This window comes from Rhinolophus sinicus, chromosome X, assembly GCF_036562045.2.
Source record: "Rhinolophus sinicus isolate RSC01 chromosome X, ASM3656204v1, whole genome shotgun sequence".
Classification (NCBI taxonomy): Eukaryota; Metazoa; Chordata; class Mammalia; order Chiroptera; family Rhinolophidae; genus Rhinolophus; species Rhinolophus sinicus.
Window position 1 is genome coordinate 14,151,051 of NC_133768.1, and position 23,129 is coordinate 14,174,179.

Sequence of the window (23,129 nt, forward strand, 5' to 3'; positions counted from 1 at the left end):
ATGATTTTACTCAATTTCCTTGGTAAATGATTTGGAACCTAATGAAAAGAGGGAGGATAGGGTATGTATTAATATATTTTATACTGGTCCCCTATGAATTGACATTTATTGAAGATTTTGACACTTGTTTCGGTTTGAGATGTTTCAAGTGTTCAGAAATGAAATTGTGGGACTTGGAAGCTAGAAGATACCTTAGAGATCATCCAACAGAAGAGCCTTATTTTTAACTGAAAATGAAAGTTGTCAAGGTCAACCATAAATCTGATACTTTGGCTTGGTGAGAGAAACCCAAGTTTCAGAATCTCTCTGGTGTAAATCTGGATACACGATAGGAAGGTCAGTTTGTGACAGCATTAACACTGTTTTAGCCTGGAAGCAGCCTTTGCCAATTTTCCAAATTATTGCCAATGTTTGAAATCTCTTAATGTCTTCAGGACCAATAAACTCTACCATGTTCTTTTATAGTTTTTAATTAGTGGATTTTCAAACTTCCAAGAAATAGCAATAAACCTCTTTTTTCAAATATAATTTTATGTAGAACCACAGTGTACAAGACAGATATGAGTAGTATTTAATTAGAATGCAATTTTAAGTATAATTTTGATTTATTGGAAAATAGTGAGAAAACTTAAATTTGAGAAGTGCTGTATCATTTAATCAGGCCCTTATTGATGTATATTTAGGTTGTTTCTATTGTTTTTCCAAACACTGCTGCAGTGAATAATGTATGCTCACCGTGTGTGTGTGTGTGTGTGTGTGTGTGTGTGTGTGTGTGTAAATTTCTAGAAATGTAATTGGTGTGTCATTACAATATGTTTTTAGTTTTGAAAGATGTTAACAAACTGGCTTCCAAAAATCAATATACATTACCATCAGCAGTGTATGGGCAAGCTTAATTCCATCCCGCTCTCATCAGCATGGTATGTTAATCTTGGTCTTTGCTAATCTGAAAAATTGTATCAGCGTAGTTTTAATCTTTGGTTTTTGTTATATGTAATAAAGTTGAGCAACTATTTATATGTTTGAGCCATTTGTGTTTCCTTTTCTGTGAATTATTTGTTTATATCACTTTGCCCATTTTAAAAATTGGGTTTCTGCCCTTCTTATTGAGCAGTAGGAACCTTTTATGTGTTAGGATTTTAACTCTTTGTGACATAAGTTGCAGATTAGATTCTTTTCCTCGGTTTATTTCTCTTTTCCCTTTGGTTTTTGCGTTTTGCATTTTTGTGGCTATCTAAACTCCAACAACATGGCTCACATGGAATCCTGGGTTTCCTCCCTTCCCTTACCCTGTTCGTCTCACATCCTTCCTCACATCAAGAAGCCGCAACCTTCATCTACTCATAGCCCAAGCCCCAAAGCAAGAAGTTTTCCTTGATTTCTCTTTTCCTTACTTCCCATCTCTAATGCATCCCCAGTTGTATGGGCTTTCCTTCCAAATGTATCCTGAATGTATCAATTCTCCTCATAGCTACCAATTTAGTCCATCCTACCCTTGTCCTTTCGTTGGGTGGCTTCCAAGCTGTTGTACCTTCCAACTGACATCTCTCCTTCCAGGCACCAAAGCCATTCTCTACTCTGTAGCTTACATGATCTTTTCTTTCTTTTTTTTCATTTTTCAATTACAGTTGACATTCAATATTATATTAGTTTCAGGTGTACAGCATAGTGGTTAGACATTTATATAATTTAGGAAGTGATGATTCCCCCTGAGTCTAGTACCCACCTGGCATCAAACATAGTTATTACAATATTATTCACTATATTGTAATAGCTTATATGATCTTTTCAAAATACAAATCATCTGATTGTCATACTACCCTCTGGCTCCTCCATTGGCTCCTTATGTCATATGATAAAGATAAAACTACTTAAAATATCTCAACCTATTATTTCTCCAGCTTCACCTTGTACTTGGTTATTAACCACCCCACCCCCACCACCTTTGCTTGTTTGACATCTGCCATGTTCTCTCCTGACTTTAGACTTTCGCATAAATCATGCTCTCCCGCAGTATCCCTCCTCCTCCATAAGTTTATGTCTAATTGTCCTACAGATCTCAGCTTTCTTTGGAAGAGCAAACCCTCCCTAATAAGGTGGAAAACCTCTTGTTACAAGCCCTCCTAGCACCTCATATCTCTTTTTCATAGTACTTACTAGTACAATTTTATACTTAGTGTGTGATTCTTTGATAAACTCCATGAGATAAGGGGTCTTGTCTGTTTCCTTTACTGGTATGTTCCCAGTGTCTATCACAGCGCCCACACGGCACATAGTTAGCTCTCAAGACATATATTGGATAATTGCTTCATTATAAGTTAGAAGGTGTATGGAATGTACTGTTTTTACCCTTTCCAAAGAAAAGACATTTGCTCTTGGCCAGTCTTTGTTCTCATCTTCTTTTCCCTATGACTTGCCCAAGACCACTAAGGTTCAGCAACCTCATCTCCAAGGTCTTAATGCATTATACGGATAAAATCTATCTAAGCCAATAATCTTAAATTCGTTTAATGCCTGTAGGTATTCTTTAATAGTCTTGGACTTCGGTTCCTTCTGTTCTTTTTCATCTGAAGATTATTTGGAGTAGAGGATAACACTTTAGACCACATTTTCTGACGCATACCAACCCCGCAAAATCTTAGGTGAGCTCCAACTTCTGTTAAAGTTTAAATTCAGTTATTTAGAATTTGGAGATCAGAACAAGTTGTCCTATAGAAACCATGGAAAAGTTGATACTTACATTTTCATGCAGGTGCCTTTTAAACCAATAGTGTATCTTAAATAGCACAGTATTAGTATGAATCCTGAATTTCTCTGATCCCAATTTAGCACTGAAGGGAAGCAGAGTTTGTCACCCAAAAATATGCATTTTGGGATATTGATTTTAAACTGGTTACTAAGGAACAAAAGGCTAAGGAAAAACCTTTGACCTTCCCCCTAACTGCCTAAAAGAATTTATTTAGAGGACCTGCTCCAGGAAGGGAGATATCTTCACAGATAACTAACTACAGTTTAATATAAACTAGTGCGTGACAGACAGAGAGGAGCCTAGCAAGGCTCATTTGTTACGTCCTCCCTGTGTCCCATCGTTCAAGGTGGCTCAGCAAACATCTATGTACCAAACATTTGCTTTTCCATCTCCATGGGAATTGCCTTCCTGCCCCGGAAGTCCCCCAAACAACACCCCCTACCCTTCTCCTTAGCTCAAGATGACATATAAACCTTAACTGCCCAGTCTGTCCTGGGATCTCATTATGGCACCCCGAATGTGCGTGCATATTATAAACTTTGGTAATTTTCTCCTGTTACTCTGTTTTTGTTAATTTGATTATTAGCCCAGCTAGAAGAACTTAGAAGGTGGGAAGAAAATCATTATTATTTTTTTTAGCCCCCATAATCCTTCTTTCCAATCTAAACCCTGAGGCCTTCAGATTCTCAGGGAGGAGTGGGGGTTGAATAGTGTTGGCAGTGCTGGGGGAAATATCAAATAGCTGGGTAGGAGATACATTGAGTTGGTATTGGATTTCCTTCCTTGTGGAAGGATTCTAAAGGTAAGGAATGGGAAGACAAGCTACATGTTTGGTACTGAGTTTCCCCGAAAATAAGACCTAACCAGAAGAAAATAAGCCCTAGCATGATTTTTCAGGATCCCCTGAACATAAGCCCTAATGCATCTTTTGGAGCAAACCTTAATAAAAGACTTGGTCTTACTTTCGAGGAAACACGGTAGTTTGAAATTTTTATGTGTTGTGCATGTGTGTTACTTATGATAGTCAAATATCAGTTTGATTTAATAATGGAAACTGGATTATAGAGAATGGACTTATAAATCAAATTATTCTCCACTATTGGAGGAATAAAGCATAGTGAAGATCTTATTAATAATGGGTCAGGTGGTCCCGTCTAGGAAGAAAACTAGGTAGGGGTGCATTATCTCCTCACTTAGATTTAACAAGGAGAATTCTCTACAAGAGAGTAATTATTTTTTCACAAAGCTGTGCTTTCCATAGAAATGGTTTCCTTCCATACATGGATCACAAGTTTTAGGATGCTTTCAAACCACTTGATCCCTCTTATTATAACAGAAGTTTTGTCGTGTACCAATTCCATTCCTGTGCAATTTTCAGTGACAAAATGGTTCTCGCATTTGTATGTATAAAAACAATGCCAGAAATGAAAACAAAATTCACGATTCGACTGATTTTGTACTCTCTTGGGAAGAAGAAAAGATCTGTTGAGATGAAGAGTATAATTTCAGCAACAAAGGAAACATTCAAGGCCCAGGCAGCTCTTAAATTCAATACTAATAATGTAGGAAATAAATTATAAGCCTTGCATTTCTGTCAGTTCTTGTAGGTACCTGCTTACTTGCCAATGCATACACGATTTCTTAATTCTAGGTGTATTTCTTAGTGCAAGACAAATCTGCTTTAAAATGCATTCTATTTGTTTATGAAGTTAATGGTTAGTAATCACAAACTCAAACAATTTTGAGAGATTCTTAGATCTTCACGTTGGAAGGGAACTTAGAGCACATCTAGCTTAGTATAGGACTCTTTACTACCTTGGCCAAACTGCTTCCAGCGGGCTCTTCCTACCCCTTTTGGTCCCCTTGTTGTTGGCGATGCTTCAGATTACAAGTCTTTTCTGTGCTTGAATTGATCAAGGTCTGTAAGACTCTTTGTACTGCCTCAGATACTCTTCTCAAATCCCTGTTGCCAAGGCTTGCTTCTTTACATTAAACAGATTTCACTCAAATCTTACCTCCCCAGACAGGCCTTTTTCAGACCACCCTATCTACAGGACCCCTCCCCCTCCTTCTCAACGGCCATAACTTTCTATCATAAGACTTTTTTTCCTTTGTAATCCTTGTCACTGTTGTAGGGGTGGAAAATTTTTCCCTTCTTTCCTTCCAGGTTCTCTGGCTAGTCTAATAATTAAATTGACATAAAACAGATTTACAGGAGAAAAACAAATTTAATTTTGTAGGTATGGGGCCCCATAAGAATATACTAAGATTCAAAGAGCAGCCAGGTAACTGAAGCTTACATTACATCCTGAGCTAAGGAAAGGGGTCAGGGGTCTGGAGAGACAAAGGGGAGGAAGGCCTTTCATAGGAAGGCCAGCGGAGGTGTTTGGAAAACAAAAGTTGCTTTGTTATGCAGATAAAAAGGCTTCTCTGGTAATAGCTCTCTTCCTGGTACAGGCCCCACTTCCAACATAAATTTAGGCAGTTGAGGGGGAAGGTAAAGAGCCTTTTCTGGATCTGCTGGAATTTGATTGCCTTTAGCTCAAAATAATCCTTAAGCCAAAGAGACATATTTTGGGGTAGCAAATCTGCTCCCCTTCACTGGAATGATCATGTTGGTTTGTTTATTGCCTGTCTCCCCTTAGGAGCCTCCATGAGAGCAGGGAGCATGTCTGTGGTGTTCACTGCTGTATCCCAAAGCATCTATAAGTGGGCTGGTCCACTGTACAAATCTGACATATTTATAGAATGAATGAGTAACCATTAATGGTTCATTGTTGTCCAATCACTACTGAGCTGAAATCTGGATTATTTTGAGCTAAAGGCAATCAAATTTTACTTATACCACTGATCTTAGTTCTTTCACTTATACCACTGATCTTAGTTCTTTCCTCTGAAATAACTGAAATCACCTGCTCTACTCCCTCTTTTTCAAAGTCTTCAGACATTTGGATGTCAGGCATTGATCTCTCATTGAGGCCAAACTCAGCCAGTTTTCTCACCAGCTCCTTATCTGGCATGGGTGTGGTCAGCATCCCGGTTATCCAGCACTGGAAGTTTTGGGTTTTATTGTTGATACCCAGCATGAGACACAGTACATTTTGTGGAGTCTGAGCCTCAGAGAAAGAGAGTTCAATTAAACTTTTTTGGTCAATGTTTATCTTTGATAAAAATTTCTTTTACCTCCATATAAATGACCAAGAAACTATTTATATACGGTATCATCAGAATTACTCTTTGAGTTCTTAAAAACTTGTTTTATTGTGGAATATAACAACATAGAAATACATAAAACATACTCCAATTAATGTCTGTTTATCACTCAAGTCAAGAAAGAGCATTATCAATGTCCCAGAAAGCCTTCCTATATAATAATATCTCTTCTCAATCTCAAATCCTCCCTGGAAGTAATTAATATCCTGATTTTTATAAGAAACACTTCCCTGGTCACTTATTTGTATAGATTTACTACTTATATATGCATACCTAAACAATGTAGTTCAGCTTTACCTATTTTAAAACTGTATATAAATGAAAAGATGCTGTGTATTAGTTTTCTGTTTTGTAACGAATTACCACAAGCTTAGCGGCTTAAGACAGCACCGTATATTATTAGCTCACAGTTCTTTCAGTAGGTCAAGGCGTGCGTGGCTAGGTTCTCCGCTCAGGATAGCACATAAGCTTGAAATCAATCCGTTGGCTGGGCTGAGTTCTCTTTGTCCCTTGATTAGTTCCCAATTTGATTTCTAAAATCCAGCTCTTTTGCTCTCTTTATTGTTGGGGGGGTGGGGGGGTGGCCCTCTCCCTCTCTTTTTCCCTCTCCCTTTCCCTCTCCCTTTCCCTCTCCCTTTCTAGGCTCTTTCGACTGGTCTAATAAATTGACATGAGACAGATTAACAAGAGAACATAACCAAATTTAATTATATACGTATGTATGGGAACCACACATCCATGAGAGGTTCAGAGACAGAAAGGTAAAATGAGGTACATCCTGAGCCAAGGAATGAGGTAAGATGCCTTGGGGCTTCAGAGGGGAGGAGGGTCATTTGCAGGATCATAAGAATAACAAATGTTCAGTAATTAAAAGGTTGCCTTGCCCAGTAGATAGGTCATAAAAAGTTATTTCTGGTGATAACTCTTATTATGGGGAAGGCCCCAAATTTAAATTCTTTAAGGGAGAGGTAAAAGTTTCTTATGAGCCTGCACGGTCTCAATTGCCTTTAGCTCAAAATAATCCACATGCCAAAGTAGCACATTTTGGGGAGGCCTCTTCTGAACCCCTTCATGTATTTTCTAATTTATGAATTTCTGCTCTTAATTATTTCTTTCTTTATATTTTTTTGTGCATTTATTTTGCTGTTTTTTTTAACCTCTTGAGATTGATGCTTAGTTGATTAATTTTTGCTTTTTTTAAGTGTTTTTTGATATGCATGTATAAGGCTCTCAGTTCCCCCCAAGAATTGCTTTAGCTTCTTTCCATAAGTTTGTGTTTTTAAATGCCTTTTATGATTTCTTCTTTGACATATGGATTATTATAAGAATGTATTAATTTCCAAACATGAATATTTCCTAGTTATTTCTTTTGTGATTGATTTTGTGCATACTTGCATTGTGGAGAGAGGACATCCTTGGACTTCAGACCTTGTAATTTGTTTTGAATTGTGTTATGGCCTAGCACATTATCAGTTTTTGCAAATGTTCTGTCTGTGCTTGGGAAAAAAGAAACATATTCTGCAGTTCTTTGCTACAGTTTATATGTTCATTTGGTCAAGTTTTAAAAATATGTTTAAAATCTTCTATATCCTGATATTTTTCTCTTTAAACTGTCCACCAACTTCCTTTGCTGTTATTCTTTCAGTTCTAGGATTCTAATTTACTTTTACAAATTTGGTCTTTCACCTCGTGGACCTTCAAGTTCTGTCAAATTGTTCAACTCTTGGGTGTTTATTAATTCAACCTTATAGTTCTATAGGCTATTCCTGATATTATAAGTCTTTTCAGGTCATTTTCAGTTGAGTTGCATTTGTTGGTTCTTGTTCATGGCACCTTATTACCTGGTGTATCCGACTATTACGCACTGCACAGTGTGAAGGAGAAATTATCTGTAGCAGTATTGTGACGCGTAGGTTGATGTTACCTTCCTGCAGAGACTTGCTTTGTTTCTTCTGCAATCTGTAAAAATTTTGACTCTGGAAGCTATCGTAGATTAGTGTGTTATTTCAGTAATGTGCTTATCAGTTGTAATGCTGTGCTTCGTAAGTTGAATACTATGATTGTCTAGATATTTTCTTTCAGAGAAAAGTCCTCAAAATATTGAAGCTCCTTTGGGACTCTTCCAAGGGCTTAAACATGCTGAACCTGGTCTTCTGCAGTGGATAACTGCTGAGATTTAAGGGGGGGTCTAAGCACAGAACCCAGTCACTGGCCTAACTTAAACATAAACTTATTTGTATAGTCAAATGTAAACACACTTAAAATTTACCTCACTATATTTATTTATACCATAAAAAAGAAAGGTGGGTATAGAAAATGAGTAGGTCAGGTGTGGAGGAGGGCAGTGGCTGGGTGAGAGCAGACGGCCGTAGTACAGTTGTCCCCCCTTATCTGTAGGGGATACAGTCCAAGACCCCCAGTGAATGCCTGAAAGCGTGGATACTACTGAACCCTATATATACTATGTTTTTTCCTATACATACATATACTCGATGGCTTCTCTGAATTACCAGCATCACTACTCTTGCACTTTGGAACCATTATTAAGTAAAATAAGGCTTATTTGAGCACAAGCAGCGCGATACCACGATACTTTGATACTTCGACAGGTGATCTGCTAACTGCGATGGCTACGAAGTGATTAACGGGCGGGTCGTATACAGTGTGGAGATGCTGGAAAGAGGGATGAGTCACGCCCCGCCCGGGTGGGATGGAGCCGGACAGCATGAGATTTCATCATGCTACTCAGAACGGCGTAGAATTGGAAACTTAGGAGTTTATTTCTGGCATTTTCCATTTCATATTTTTGAACTGTAGTTGATCACGGGTAAATGAAGCCATGGAAAGCAAAACCACAGATCAGGGGGGACTACTGTCTCTTGTAACTTCTGTGATTTGGGACTTGAGCACATCCCGTTGTACTACAGTGTTACATACCGTGACGTCCTTTTCATTAGGTACCTCTTTTAGGAAGCAGGTATTATTGATTGATTTTTGTAAAACTTAGTATGATATAGCTGTATGTGCATGTAAGGTAAATGAAGCATAGTTTCTGCCCTCAAGAAATTCACCTTTTTTAAAAAAATTTTTATTGGGGAATATTGGGGAACAGTGTGTTTTTCCAGGACCCATCAGCTCCATGTCAAGTCATTGTTTTCAATCTAGTTGTGGAGGGCGCAGCTCAGCTCCTGGTCGTCACTTTTCAGTCTAGTTGGGGAGGGCGCAGCTCACTGGCCCATGTGGGAATCGAACCAGCGACCTTGGTGTTATGAGCACTGCACTCGACCACTGAGTGAACCTGCCACTCGAAATTTGCCTTCTGATGGGAGAGGTATGAATGGAAGGATGGGCTTAGATATGATATGGAATTAGCAGTGCAAAAATAGAGATGTGTGCTAGGTATGAAGGTGGCCCAAGGACATCCAGTCTGTTTAGGCTGGAGGGAAAGGTGGTTGGGCTTCACCAAAAGACACGTGATGTATTAAGCGAGCAGAAGGAATTTGCCAGGCAGAATGGAGGTAGGGTGGACACATCACAAAGGTTAAAATTGCAGTTTATCCTGAAAACTGATGAGTTCAGTGTGGGACACAGTGATTTTGGGATGTGTGGCCAAGAATGCTGTTCTCCAGTGTTTACTCTCCTTTTTTCCCTGAGTAATACAATTTGGCCGCCTAACATAAAGACTGTATTTCTAGTCTCTAGCAGTTAGATATGGTCCTGAGACTAAGTCCCGGTCAATGGAGTGAAAGTACATGTAGTGTGTTCTACTTCCGGGAAGTACATTACGGAGAGATGAATGTGCTCTTCTCTTTTCCTTCTTCCTACTTCTATCCTGATTCTAGGAATGTGGTGGTTTTGGGTGGCGCTCCATTTGGACCATGAAATGGGGCCATATTCTAGGCACAGCGGAGTGGAGAGCAGAAAGGAGCCCGAGTCCCTGAGAACTTGTGGAGTGGAATTTTCATACTAGCCTGTCACAGACGGTTGAGAGAAATAAACTTTTATATAAGCCACGATTCTTTTAGGTTTTTCTGTTACTGTTGGCTGAACTTAATCCTCCTACCTGATTCAGGGTAACTTTAGGCCATCCAGGTGGACATGTCCATTGGATAGCTGCACGTGCAGGTATGGAGCCTAAAAGAGAGAGGTCTTGGTTGACAAAGCAAGTTTGAGAGGCGTCATGTTCATTTAAACAAATACTCTTTGTGTCGGGGATTATAGGTGCCGGTAGCGGGTGGGTAGGCAGCTTGTATATCCTATTGATAGCAGTAAGTGGTGGAAGTTTGGGGTGTGGTTTTCATTGTTCATGTGTAACAGGTGGAGGTAGAAGAGGACCAATGACAGCCTTGTAGGTCAACATTTAAAATAATAATTTTCACGCTTCACCTGGGGGAGCTTGTTGCAAGGCTGACCCCCTGGTGCTCACATCCATGGGTTCTGAATCAATAGGTCCAGAGTGGGGCTCAGGTGTTTCCATGACATGGTTTGAGGCCCAAACTTTGAGAAACACAAAAATCGGGGTGGGGGGGTAGAAGATAGAAGTCAATTTAGGACACTGAGAAAAAGTACACATAAATGTAGGAGAGTCACGAGTTTGGTTCCCCCAACAACAGGAGAGGAACGATTTTAAGGAATAAACACCACCAAATGCAGCATAAAAGTCAACATGAGAGCTCACTAGTGGTCTTAAATAAATGCGTGGTTACTAGACTTCTTTGAAAAGCCAGATTTCAGAGAGTTGAGTAAATGGGAGATGCAATGTGTTTAAAAAAATGTGGCTTCACCAATACTTTCTGAGATCCGCTTCTTTGTCCTTTACTTCAAGAGACATTTCACCAGTTAAAGTGAAATTTAGAAACTTTGCGTTGATTTACGTCCCTTTACCCTGCACCATTTATGATATAATTATCTTCAATATTTCCTGTACATTCATTGAGAACAATAGCATTTAGACAGTGTTATATTTGATTCGGCCATTAAACATAACTTAGAAAACTCAAGAGAAGGAAAGACTATTGTATATACCTCTATTTTTGCCCTTTTGGTTCTTTCTTTTCTAATTTTCAAGGAGTCCTTCTTTTATCATTTTCTTTCTATTCAGAGAAATTCAGAGTCATTCTTTTAGGGTAGGACGGCTGGCAACAAATTCTTAGTGTCCCTTCATTCAAGGAAAACATGTTTATTTCTCCAAATTCCCCATAATTCTTGAGAGATTGTTGCTAGATATAGAATTCCAGGTTGACAGTTATTTGGTTGGTGCTAAAGTAACTGCAGTTTTTGCAATTTTTTTAACCTTTTAAACCGCAGTTACTTTTGCACCAACCTAATATTTTTTCAGCTCTTGAAAAACATTCTATAACTTCTTTCTGGCTTCCATGGTTTCTGATGAGAAGTTTGCTGTTATTTGAATTGTTTTTCCCCTATTTTTTTCTTTTTTTTTGCATTACGATTATGGGTTTGTTTTTCCTTGTACTTCCGGTGTTTACTTTATACTTTATTTTGTTGCTACATTATCAGTTGTGTACAAGTTTTGAACTATTATAACTTCCTGGTGAGTTGAACCTTTTGTAGTAAGTCTATTTATGGTAACTTTGAAAATATATGTTAAAGTCTATTGTATCTTACACGAATGTCTCTATAGCAGCTTTTGTTTGGTTTAGTTGGTGTTCTTGTTCTCTCTCTGTTTGTCTAATGTTCAACCTTTATCTATCCTTATGTAAATAGATGTATGTCTTGCACATAGTTGGATTTTGATTTTTTGTCCAATCAGTCTATCTGTCTTAACTGGAGCTTTAATCTATTTGTATTATAGTTACAGCTATATTTGGTTTTCAGTATGCCACCTTATTTTTGTGCTTTTTATTTGTCCTCCCTTTTCTGTTTTACTTTCCTTTTCTGTCCTTTTTTTGGATTTTTAAAAAAGTATTTTTTTAATTGGGGAATATTGGGGAACAGTGTGTTTCTCCAGGGCCCCAAGTCGGTGTCCTTCAATCTAGTTGTGGAGGGCGCAGCTCAGCTCCAAGTCCAGTCGCTGTTTTCAATCTTCAGTTGCAGGGGGCACAGCCCACCATCCCATGTGGCAGCCTTGTTGAGAGCTTGCGCTCTAACCAACTGAGCCATCCGGCCGCCCCGCAAACTTCCTCCTTTTAAAACACTCTTGCCTTTGACTTTTTTGCCCATGGATTTGTAAGAGTTTCAAGAGCAAACCTGTTTTTCTCTAGTTTTTTCCCCCTGGATTTTCAAGTGCCAAAATGGGTTAAAACCATTTTGGGTGGTTTGGATTGCTTCTCTGGGTTCTCTTATTTTGCTTTGATTTCAACCAGGTAATTCTTCACAATCTTGTTAAGTCTTTGGGGGTTTTTAGGCTGTTTTAAAAAAGTATTCCCTCCAGCATTTGTATTTGTCCTCAAATGGACAGTTCATCCAAGTTATTTAGTTACTTCAAGCTAAAATGTCTGAGTTTTTATGCCTTAAAAAATTAATCAGTGTTATTCACATAAAATTGTAGTTGTCAATGTAAGAACATCCTAACCTGTAGAAAAATTTATATGAGCCAAATATTTGAGGACATGCTCGGAAGCAAGATCTTAACGGTTTGAGAAAATTCTCCAGAGAATGGCAGTTTTGCAGCTCATTTTGTACATTTAGAATCAAAGGAGAAAATGTAAGGAAGGTTACATGAAATCCATTGTTGGTAGATTAAGGAGGTGGGAGAAAGCAAAATGGGAAAAGCTCTAAGATTGGATAAAAAGCAAAATGGAGAAACACACACTCCTTTTACATTGGTGGGTACAGGATAGTTAACATTTAACATTTACAGCAAATAGAGATGGTATGTGGGCAACAAGACAGCAATGAGGGGTCCTGTGGTCTTGTGCTCTGGTGGTCTGTGCTCTGGTGCCTGCGGTTGTGCTTTGAGGAATCTGGAAAAGAAAATTACTCTGAATTTCAAAGGTGTGTTGTCCTAGGTACATAAGAACAATGGACAGGGCTCATTGAAGGTAAAGATTGACCTTTGCTAAGGAAGCTGTAGGCCTGGGATGTGGGGACGTGACTTTGGTCACTGAGCTTGTCAAGCCTGCCAAGTAGCTCCTTGAGCTTGTCAGGTCTACTAAGTTGCGTCCTTTGCATTCATAGTTAAATCCAATTTGGCATACTTTTTTTTTCTCAGTATGAATACCGGTAGTTAAAAGACTGTTTTTGACACCTACATTATGTATTTACTCACACATTTAAATTCTGATTCCCAGTTTGCATTACTCAATTTTGATTTCCACAGAGAATAGGTGGGACCAAATGTTCTTTATACCGGGGTGCCAAAAAAATGTATACACATGACTTGTATTCACCTTTTGTTATCAGCATATATTGAGTATTACAATTTTAATAGTTTTTTCCTTTCTTAAAATGTATGTACTTTTTTTGGCACCTTCTGTATATACTCACGTACAGAACTTTTGGGGTGCTGAACCTTCATAGTGGGAATGAGTAAATTTTTATCTCTAGTTTCCTTTGAAATGAGCCATAGCATTATTGGTAGAGAGAGGAATATTTAAATATTTCCTGGGAAGTCTTCATATCAGCCATAGAAGACGAAGGAATGATTCGTCCTCAGAAAACTCAGAGCGTCTTTGACCTGGAATGTGACTGCCGTCCATCTTCATGTGGGTGGCTCCTTCTTGTTATTGAGAGTTCACCTCAGACGTCATGGTTTTAGAGAGACCTCTCTGTCTCAGTAATCATTCTTTCCCCACCCTTCATAGCATGTATCACTCTTGTATTAAGTATAATAATCTTGTATTTTTTTCCTCCCTCAGCAAAATGTAAAGCTCCATGAAGGCAAGGATCTTGCTTATCTTGTTCACCGCTATCCTGTGTGTTGTCTTTTTTAACCTATTTCCTGAAACATGTGAGGCAGTCAGCAATTACTTGGTTAATAAACGAATAGAATAAATATTAATCTCTTCTGAAATTGTAACATTTTCTCTAAATGTCGCAGTCCTCCTTTGAAAATTTGTGATTCCTTTAAAGTTTTCTAAAATAAGTATAGTGTCTGCTTTCGCTTGACTTCTTTTTTTCCGAAAACATATTTTGTAAATGTTGAATGAAAAAATCAAATAATAAGAATCAGACCTAAAGTAAATGTTAGAGTGACGAAGAAATGTTTAGCATTAGGGACAGACAACTGATTTTCCTGGTACATACTGAACTGAAAGGAGGTCAGTGTGGTGGGAGTGAAACAAGCCAAGGGCGAAAACTGTTCCCAGATGATAGCAGAGGAGGGGAGGAGCAGGCCTTGGGGCTCATGTGGACTTTGCCTTCATTCTTAAAGATAAGGGAGGCCGCTGAGAGTTTTGTGCCGAGCAGCGGCAAGATCTGACTTATCCTAAAGACTCCTGTGTGGAGGAGAACAGACTGAAGGAGGAGGTAGGTGAGTGTGCAACTAGAGGGCTATTTAAGTGTGATGTACTTCTGGCCTCTCACATCACTTCCACTGGCTGATTTGTCTGTCTCGGTGCCAAGAGTACCTTCTCTTCTTGATTCCTGTAACTCAATTCTAACACAGGATATTTGGTAGGGCCTCCTGCCAGATCCTACCCTCACCTTCTTACTTTTCTTATTCAGAAGGGTGTGGGCTGTACTTGGAACTCTGCTCTTCCACATGTATTTTAGAATCAGCTTACCTTAATTCCTCAGAAAACCCTGTTATGATTTTGCTTGGCATACCATTGACTGTCTACGGTAATAACGGAGAGAATTGACTTCCTTATAGTATTGAATGAATCTTCCTAGCCTTAAAATTGGGATGATGTCTCCATTTATTTAGGTCATCATTAATGCCTTTGAATAAAGGTATATAATTTGAATAGAGGTCTTGAGTATCTTTTGTTATGTTAAATCCTAAGTGACTTATCAATGTGATTTTTTTTAAAAAATTATATTTTGTTTCTTGTTAATGTTTACAAATGCAGTTGATATTTGTATATTAAACTTATATTCAGCTACTTTGCTAGCACTTACAATCCTAATAATTTGTAAATTCCTCTGAATTTTCTTTGTAGACAATATCTATAAATTCTATTTTGTTTCCCTCTTTCCAATCCTATACTATTTATTTTTTCTTGTTTTACTGAGCTGGCTAGAACCCACCAGGATGTCTAATAGTTATGTTAATAAGCATTAAGAGTAGGATTTCTTGTCATATTCTTAATATTTAACGGGACTGTGTTTAATAATTCATGTTTAATAAGGATGTGGGTTTTTGTCAGATACTTTTATCAGAATATGAACATTTTGCAAGCATTTAATTATGGACATATTGCTCTTTAGAAATCTTGTATCAGTTTACATTCCTACCATCAGCATACAAAAAAACACACTTCTTCATGTTAATATTTATCCATACCACATGGGGTACTCATTTTTTTGTTTCAAATTTCATAGGCAGCAAAGAAACTTTCTTTATTGGTTTTTATTTTGTTAAACCAATATTTTGTGTTGATACAGATATTCTTAAAGATAGGATAGGATTTTGGGTTTTTTTCAAACAAAAGAACTTATTTTGAAATAATTTCAGATTTGGAGGAAAGTTTGAAAGATGGTAGAAAGAATTTCCTGTTTCATAGCCTCTTGACCCAGGTTTCCCAAATGTTAACATTTTACCATATTGACTTTATCTTTTTCTCCTTACAAACAACATATTTTTTTCTGAACAGTTTAAGTTGCAAACTTGATCTCTAAAAACTTTGGTGTCATTTCTTTTTTTGTTGTTAAACTTTTTGTTAGACTGTCTCATTCTAGAGATTCTGGGCTGTGCCTTATATATTTGATCAAAATAGAATTGACATATAACATTAGATTAGTTTCAGGAGTACTACATGATGGTTCGATATTTCTAGATATTATAAAATGATGACCACAATAAGTCTAGTTAACATCCATCACCACACATAGTTACAATTGTTTGCTTGTGATGAAAACTTTCAAGATTTACTCTCAGCAACTTCCAAATATACCATATGTTATCACTAGCTATAGTCACCATGCTATATATTATACATCCCATGACTCACTTATTTTTTAACTAGAACTTTGTACCTTTTGAGCACTTTCACCCATTTCGCCATTTCTTAAAACAGGAGCATTGTTTTATATAACCACTATACTGTTATCAAGATAAAATTGTCATTAATACAATATTATCTAATTTATAGACATTTAAATTTTATCAGTTATCTTTTGTAGAAAAAAAATGTTTTTCTTGTCCAGAATCTAATCCAGGATTGTGCATTATATTTAGTTACGACTCTCTTAATCTCCTTTCTGGAACAGTTACTCAGTGGTCATTCCTTGTCTTTCATGACCTAGACATTTTTAAAGAATACAGACTAGTTATAGAGTAGAATGTCCCTCATTGTGGGCTTGTCTGCTGCTGCCTATGGTTAGATTTAGGTTTTACTTTTTTGGAAGGAATGTCACAGAAGTATGTTGTGATGCATCCTATCAGGAGGCATATGATGTTGACTTGTCCTATTATTGATGGTGTTAACTTTGATCACTTAATTAACGGAGTGTCTGGCAGGAAGGATTCTTCTCTATGAAATTACTATTTTTCCTTTTGTAATTTATAGATATGTTATAGGGAGATACCTTGAGACTAGGTAATATCCTGTTTTCCATCAAACTTTCAACCACTAGTTTTATCACGTATTGATGTTACTTGCCTGAAATAATTATTACCAGCGTGGTTGCCAAATGGTAATTTTCTAATTTCTTCACTACATTTATTATTTGGAATTACAGTATTAAGAAAGAGTTTTTCCCTTTCCACCATTTATTTATGTCAGTCAGGACTAGTGTGTTTTTGTTTTATTCTATGGATTGTAATGTGCTACTATTCCTATTTGTTTTGTTGCTCTGATGTTACTCATTTGACCAGTGGGAGTCTCTTCAAGCTGACTCCTGTGTCCTTTAGACATGTCCCCATCATTCTTTGAGCATTTACTTACTTTCTGGCACCACAAAAATATCTCCTAGTTTCAATTTGTGCTTTGCCCTGCCCTAGCTGGGGACTCAGCCATTTCTCCAAGGAACCCTGGTTCCTTTTATTGGTGCAGTAGCTGTGCTTGTGGCTATTGGAGTGGCATTGCTTCTAGGCCTCCTCAGCACACAGCTAAGGAATATATGTGTGTATGTATATTTACACACACATTTATATCAATTTCTACATCTCTCTGTATGAAGAACTGAGCTTATATGGTTAACTCTAATTCCAAGCCTTCCCCCTTTACATATTTGTAACTTCCTTTTATGAGAATAAGTGACCAAACTGTCATTATCTACAATATATTTACTTATTTGCTCAGTCCTAGAATACACATCAAGAAGTTTCATATCTCTATATAAAAACAAAGATCTAAGTAGAGTATGTATGTATTTATATTTATTTTGTCTTTAGCTCAAGGAGAGTATGTAGTTAAAATAATTGTTTTCAAAAGTTACCTAGGGTTAATTCTTTCCCCCCCGATTCCCTTCAGTGTGTTTATGTTATTTATTTCAAATACAGTTTAGGTACATTTGTTTGTCCATTTTGCGTTCTTCCCACCTATTATTATTTCTTTTTTTTTTTTTTCAGTATATGCAATGTTAACGTTAACATCGTTTTAAAAGCACAGTACAAAAAGATAGGATAGGTTGTTAGAATACTGAGACACAAAACTTATGGCTTTTAATTGTGTTTGTTCTTTCAGGTAGTCATTTAATACTTCACATGAGAACAAATATGTGAAAATTCCTGCCAACCTGTGAACACCATTCTCAGAAGTTCTTTTTTGATGCCATGTTCTGTGGCTTGCATCAAAAGAGGAGTTTGTCTTCATGAAGATTCCTAACATTGGTAATGTGATGAATAAATTTGAGATCCTTGGGGTTGTAGGTGAAGGTAAGTTTAGCATCTTTGAGTTTTTGAGAAATGTATAGTTATACCTACCACCAAAAGAGTTAGTAATTCAAGTCCTATTAATTTAATCATATCAATTCAGATATATGCCTAAAAGTAAAATATTAAAAATAAAATTGCTCATAAATTACTGTGTCTTTTTCTCCAATTGAAAGTTAATAACATTTTTAAACCTCCTAAAATTTAATAAATCATAATTTTGGAAGCCACTATAAACGTTTGCATACAGTTTTTTTTATACGAGCTTAAACTTCCACTTCTCTAGAATAATTACCTAAATAGAAGTGAGATTGTTGGGTCATATGGAAACTGTATGTTTAACTTTCTAAGAAACTGTCCAAATTCACAGAACTATACACTAATAAAAGAGTGCATTTCACTACCTGAACACTGTTCCTCAAAGATAAACATCTCAAACTTAAAAAAAAAAGAAGTTTAATAAATCAGAGGTTTCTTAAGGCTGCCTTCATTTCATTCTTTTCATTGGGAATTATGGTGTTTTAATCTACAATTTTTGGTAACATTTTATTTTTATATCAGCTTGGCTTATTTTGAATAACGAGACTTATTTGTATAAGTTTCACTTGGTAAATAAATGAATAAATAACTTCTATTTGTCTTTGAGAATGAAAACTATATTTTATAAATTCTGAGGCACACAATGTGGTCATATTTTAACATCTCTGAAATCAAGGTGTGTGTGATAATCAGTAGCATGTCATGGTTTAATTGACAGTGCTTTTTCTTTCCTAGTAGTACATAAAATCATGTCTATAATCAATGACATCGTTGATTGGTGAAATATGCTAATTCATTTTTCATCAGTCTTCCTGATTTTTTCTCTTAGTAATTTTTGCTCTTAAAGATAACTTTATGGAGATTTTTATAAATGGTTCTGTTAATGGGGTAAGTGATTATAATTATGGTTTCTTAGCATTTCTATCTTTAAAGCAACTGTTACAAAAATTTTGTATTTCAGAATTTTCAAATAAATTTTGAATTTCAAAAGAAGTTTTAAAAATTTACCAATGTGAACAGCAAAGCTATTTTAGATTTTGATATTACGTTGTTGAATCTTTTTCAAATAAATACAAACAATTAAAATATAGTCTAATCATTGGATGTTTGCTTCAAGGTCTGAAGTCAAAACCATGTAAAAAGAACAAGTCCTTCTTCACCAGTCAACTCCTTTTCCTTTTCTTCATTGATATTAGTTATATAAATAAAATTTACTCTCAGTGTCTCATCTACTGTTTTATAATAGCTGCCTTTTTAGTTTTTTTCCAAAAGTGTTATAATTGAAGAATTACGCAATAAAGCTGCTGACTGGAGGTCAGCTCATAGGGTATAACAGGGTTGGAATGTTCCAGATTCTGTGCCTAAGTTTTTCTGGATCAAAACCTTATTTTTCTTAGTATAGCCATAAGTGATCATCTTCTCAGGGATTGGCTCAGATTGACTAAAACTACCAGACTGTTACATAAATCAGAATATGTCAGTTTAAGTTGTAGTCAGAACCATCATTGTTAGGTGATTTTTTTTTCTTTGTAAACTACCTCAGATACTTTTTGGCAAAGAAATACATATATATTAAGGAAATTAAAAACTGTCAAGCAAACCCTACGTTCTTGTGGCCTAGATAGTGCATTTTTACCCATAGAAAAACTGGCATGAGTAGGTACATGAGGATTAGATGCGATTGCCTGGTGATTGTGGAGCTAAACTGGATGGCTGTAATGGCTGGTCCCACCCTAACTATGATAATAAGATTCATCCATCTCCACCAAAGTGGGGGAGACTTGTTCTGGTTCGCTAGATTCTGTTGGAGACACATTTCCCAATTTCATGTGCCTGAAGTCCCCTTCTCATAGATGCGTGCAGGCTTTGCCTGTCTGTTAACGTAAGTGTTCTTGACATGTCTACAAACCTCACACATTACCTTTTGATTCTCCTAATTAGATTTTTCACAATATAACTTTAACCTCAGTTTCCTGTGTACCTTGCTGTTAACTCTGTGTTCTGCCTCTCAGGAGGTAGTTTATTGGCTAGATATTAATAATAGGATAAGTACCAAAAGGTAGTGATGCATCTCATCAAAATATACCATGGAAAGTGGGAGTGCTTATCTAGAAATGGCCAGAGATCCTTGGACTGCTTGTGGCCTGTGCCCTTAGAAGCCAAATCTTTACTTGTGGCAAAAATGTAGCAACCCCTACTAGTTATTAATTGGAATACTCATGCCTGTACTATTTTGTCAGTCAGGAAAGACATTCCAGTATCTCAAAGAGGATTTAAATGTCTCCTAGGACAGAGGACATATTTGGTAGGCTCCGTGCTGAGCTTGGAATTGGGAAATCATTAGCTCTTAAATTTTAAGTTCCCTAGAATCTTTTGAGTTAATTTTCATTTACTCTTAAAGGTCTTATGTCCAAATTTTGTCTCCAGAAAATTTTATGCCTAAATTTAAAAATGTCTCAAGTGAAGTTTTCTTTAAAAAGCAAAACATTGAAAAATACATGTTGAGGAAATGGGTTACTTGTGCTCTTGGTTTATAAAAATATATATATAATAAATAGCCATGCTCTCTTTTTATGTGGCTCACTGCATTATCACTACAGGATATTGTCATTTTAGGAATCATTATAATATAGTGATAACCAACGTAAATATAATACAACTTTGATTTCTACAAGAGCTGTAGATTATATACCTGCTCCTGACTGTTTACTTCTTTTTATTATAGGAGCCTATGGAGTTGTACTTAAATGCAGACACAAGGCAAGTACATGGTTTTTAAAAAGAAGAAAATCACTCTGTATGTTTAACTGTTTTGAAACTAATGTAGTGTGTGGGCATGTAATTGAAACTGTCTGGCTGTGGTGATGATGCTTAATGAGTGGATTTAATATGTGAACCCAGAGAAAGGAGACTACTTTTGGACAAGCTTTGTCCCAAGGTAGTCATTAGTTCTTTGCAATCAGGTGCTATTTTTTTCAGCAGACTTACATATATAGGTGAAAAGCTGCCAAATGGGAGGAGAAAAGGTGGTACCATGTTTCCCCGAAAATAAGACCTAGCCGGGCAATCAGCTGTCATGGGTCTTTTGGAGCAAAAATTAATATAAGACCCTGTATTATGTGTCAAAAGACACATGACAGCTGATTGCCCGGCTAGGTCTTATTTTCGGGGAAACATGGTAGAGAAGAAATCAAGGTAGTGACAGATTTAATTTATGTTCAAGTAGTTATGAGCAATGAAGGATTTTTTCAGGATTATTCAGTCCGTATTTTTCATGTAGACCCAGTAACTTAGATTGCTTGATGGATCTGAATCCAGATTTTGAAGGGTAGGGTGGATAGGTGTTTGGTTATGAAATAGGGCCTGGGATAATAATGTATGGTTATTGGCTATAGTTGATCACCCTTGAGTAGCCTTGAAATGAATCTTAAATACTGTATTTCCCTGAAAATAAGATGTAGATGGACAATCAGCTCTTTATATTATAGTAAAATAAGACCGGGTCTTATATTAATTCTTCCTCCAAAAGACGCATTAGAGCTGATTGTCTGGCTAGGTCTTATTTTTGGGGAAACATGGTAGATTATTTGACTACGACAATAATCATCATTTATTCAGGTAAGTTATTTCACGTTTCCATAGCTATTGCTCAGTGGTGAGCATGTTTTACTCAGAGACTAACTTTTAGATGGCAAGTGTTGTAATATCGAATCATTATGTTGTACATCTGAAACAAATATAATGTTGCATGTCGGTTATACCTCAATTTTAAAACAAGGATGGCAACTGTTAAAGCAATAACAATTTCAAATACTAAGATAAATATTTTTCTATTATGGCATACCTAGTCTGAGTACTAATAATTTCGCCTCATGCTATTTTGTGTATAATTTGTTAAGACCAAGATTTGAAGCTTTTTTGTGGTATTTTATAACAATATAAGTAATTTATGTCTGAAATAAGCTTAGCACTTTAGCCCAAGCCATTTAATTTAAACTCGAATCTATTGTAACATATATAAACATGATATAATTTTTGTTTGCTTTTTCTTTCCTATTGTACAAGATATTACTTACATTTTGGATTTAAGGCTTCATGGAAGTTGATATATTATTGGATTTTAGATCACAAGGCTCTTCTTTAATTCAATGAATTTTCTATTATTTTTAAAATTGGGTATTCATATTATTTTGTGTTGGTAAGAGTTATCTGAAGATCTCTGCCAGTAAATCCTCAAAAAATGGTTTGAATACTATTGGTTTTTGATTCAGGGTGATTAAGAATTTAAAATAATGAATATAATAAAAATAAATTTAGCATCTTGAATACCTTATTAAGAAATATTACCACAGTTTGAAATTAAGCAAATGGAAAGTTCCCTGATGAAATGCGATGCTTTTAATGAGTTGCCTTGGGTTACAATAAATTTCTGATGCTTAAAAAAATAAAATTCCTGGGTGGATACTACTTAGAGGAAATAGATTGTTAGTTTCCAAGTGAAATTTGACTCTCTCATGAACATAATACCTCATTTTGTACTATGGCTCTGTTTATACAGCATAGCAAATGGAAGCTTTAGTTCTTAATTTTAATCCTTGAGTTTTAAAACCCAAGGCTTTCTAGTATATAACGCAAATCTTCCAACAGTGTTTTCTCTGTCTTTGTCACACTTCGTCCTGAGACCTTTTCCCCTATACTTTTTTGACCTTATCTAAGCTCTCCTGCCTTTTACGTAAAAAAAAAAAAAAAAAAAAAAAAAAGTTATTAGTTGAATATATTGTTTTTATCTTTCCATATATCTGGTTTGCTCTTTTGTTAAATTATGCTTGTTACCTGTAGTACCTTGTTCGCACTGCACACTGATAATGAACAATTAGTGTCAGCAAGGTGGGCCCAGAGTGAAAGTGAATGAGAACAGGCATCTCTGCTCTTAAGAAACCAACTCTAAGTGTGAACTTTGATTCCTAGTGGCTATATATAAGGCATTTTGAGTTACAAGGATGAGTGAAGCACAGTTTTTTTGTACTCGTATGGCTTATGGTTTGTCTGAAGAGATAGAAGAATAGATACTTGAAAAAATTCACCCGTGAGGTTGCTGGAAATGAGATTGCATCTAAAAACCATCTTCTTTTTTTTTTTTTTTTTACTGCCTTTTACTAAATGAGGGACTCAAAGACCAGCTCTCTTAAG

General features: G+C 36.4%; 1 protein-coding gene across 3 annotated transcripts in view; it reads left to right on the forward strand.

Moving 5' to 3' along the window:
* The window catches only part of CDKL5 (cyclin dependent kinase like 5), a 165,037-nt gene that overhangs the window by 38,776 nt on the left and 103,132 nt on the right, over positions 1-23,129 (forward strand). For all 3 annotated transcript variants that reach the window (XM_019755452.2, XM_019755453.2, XM_074324175.1), the window contains exons 2-3: positions 17,713-17,903; positions 20,665-20,699. In XM_019755452.2, the coding sequence (XP_019611011.1) occupies positions 17,840-17,903; positions 20,665-20,699 (99 nt within the window). In that variant the 5' untranslated portion in view covers positions 17,713-17,839. The remainder of the gene's footprint in view (positions 1-17,712; positions 17,904-20,664; positions 20,700-23,129) is intronic.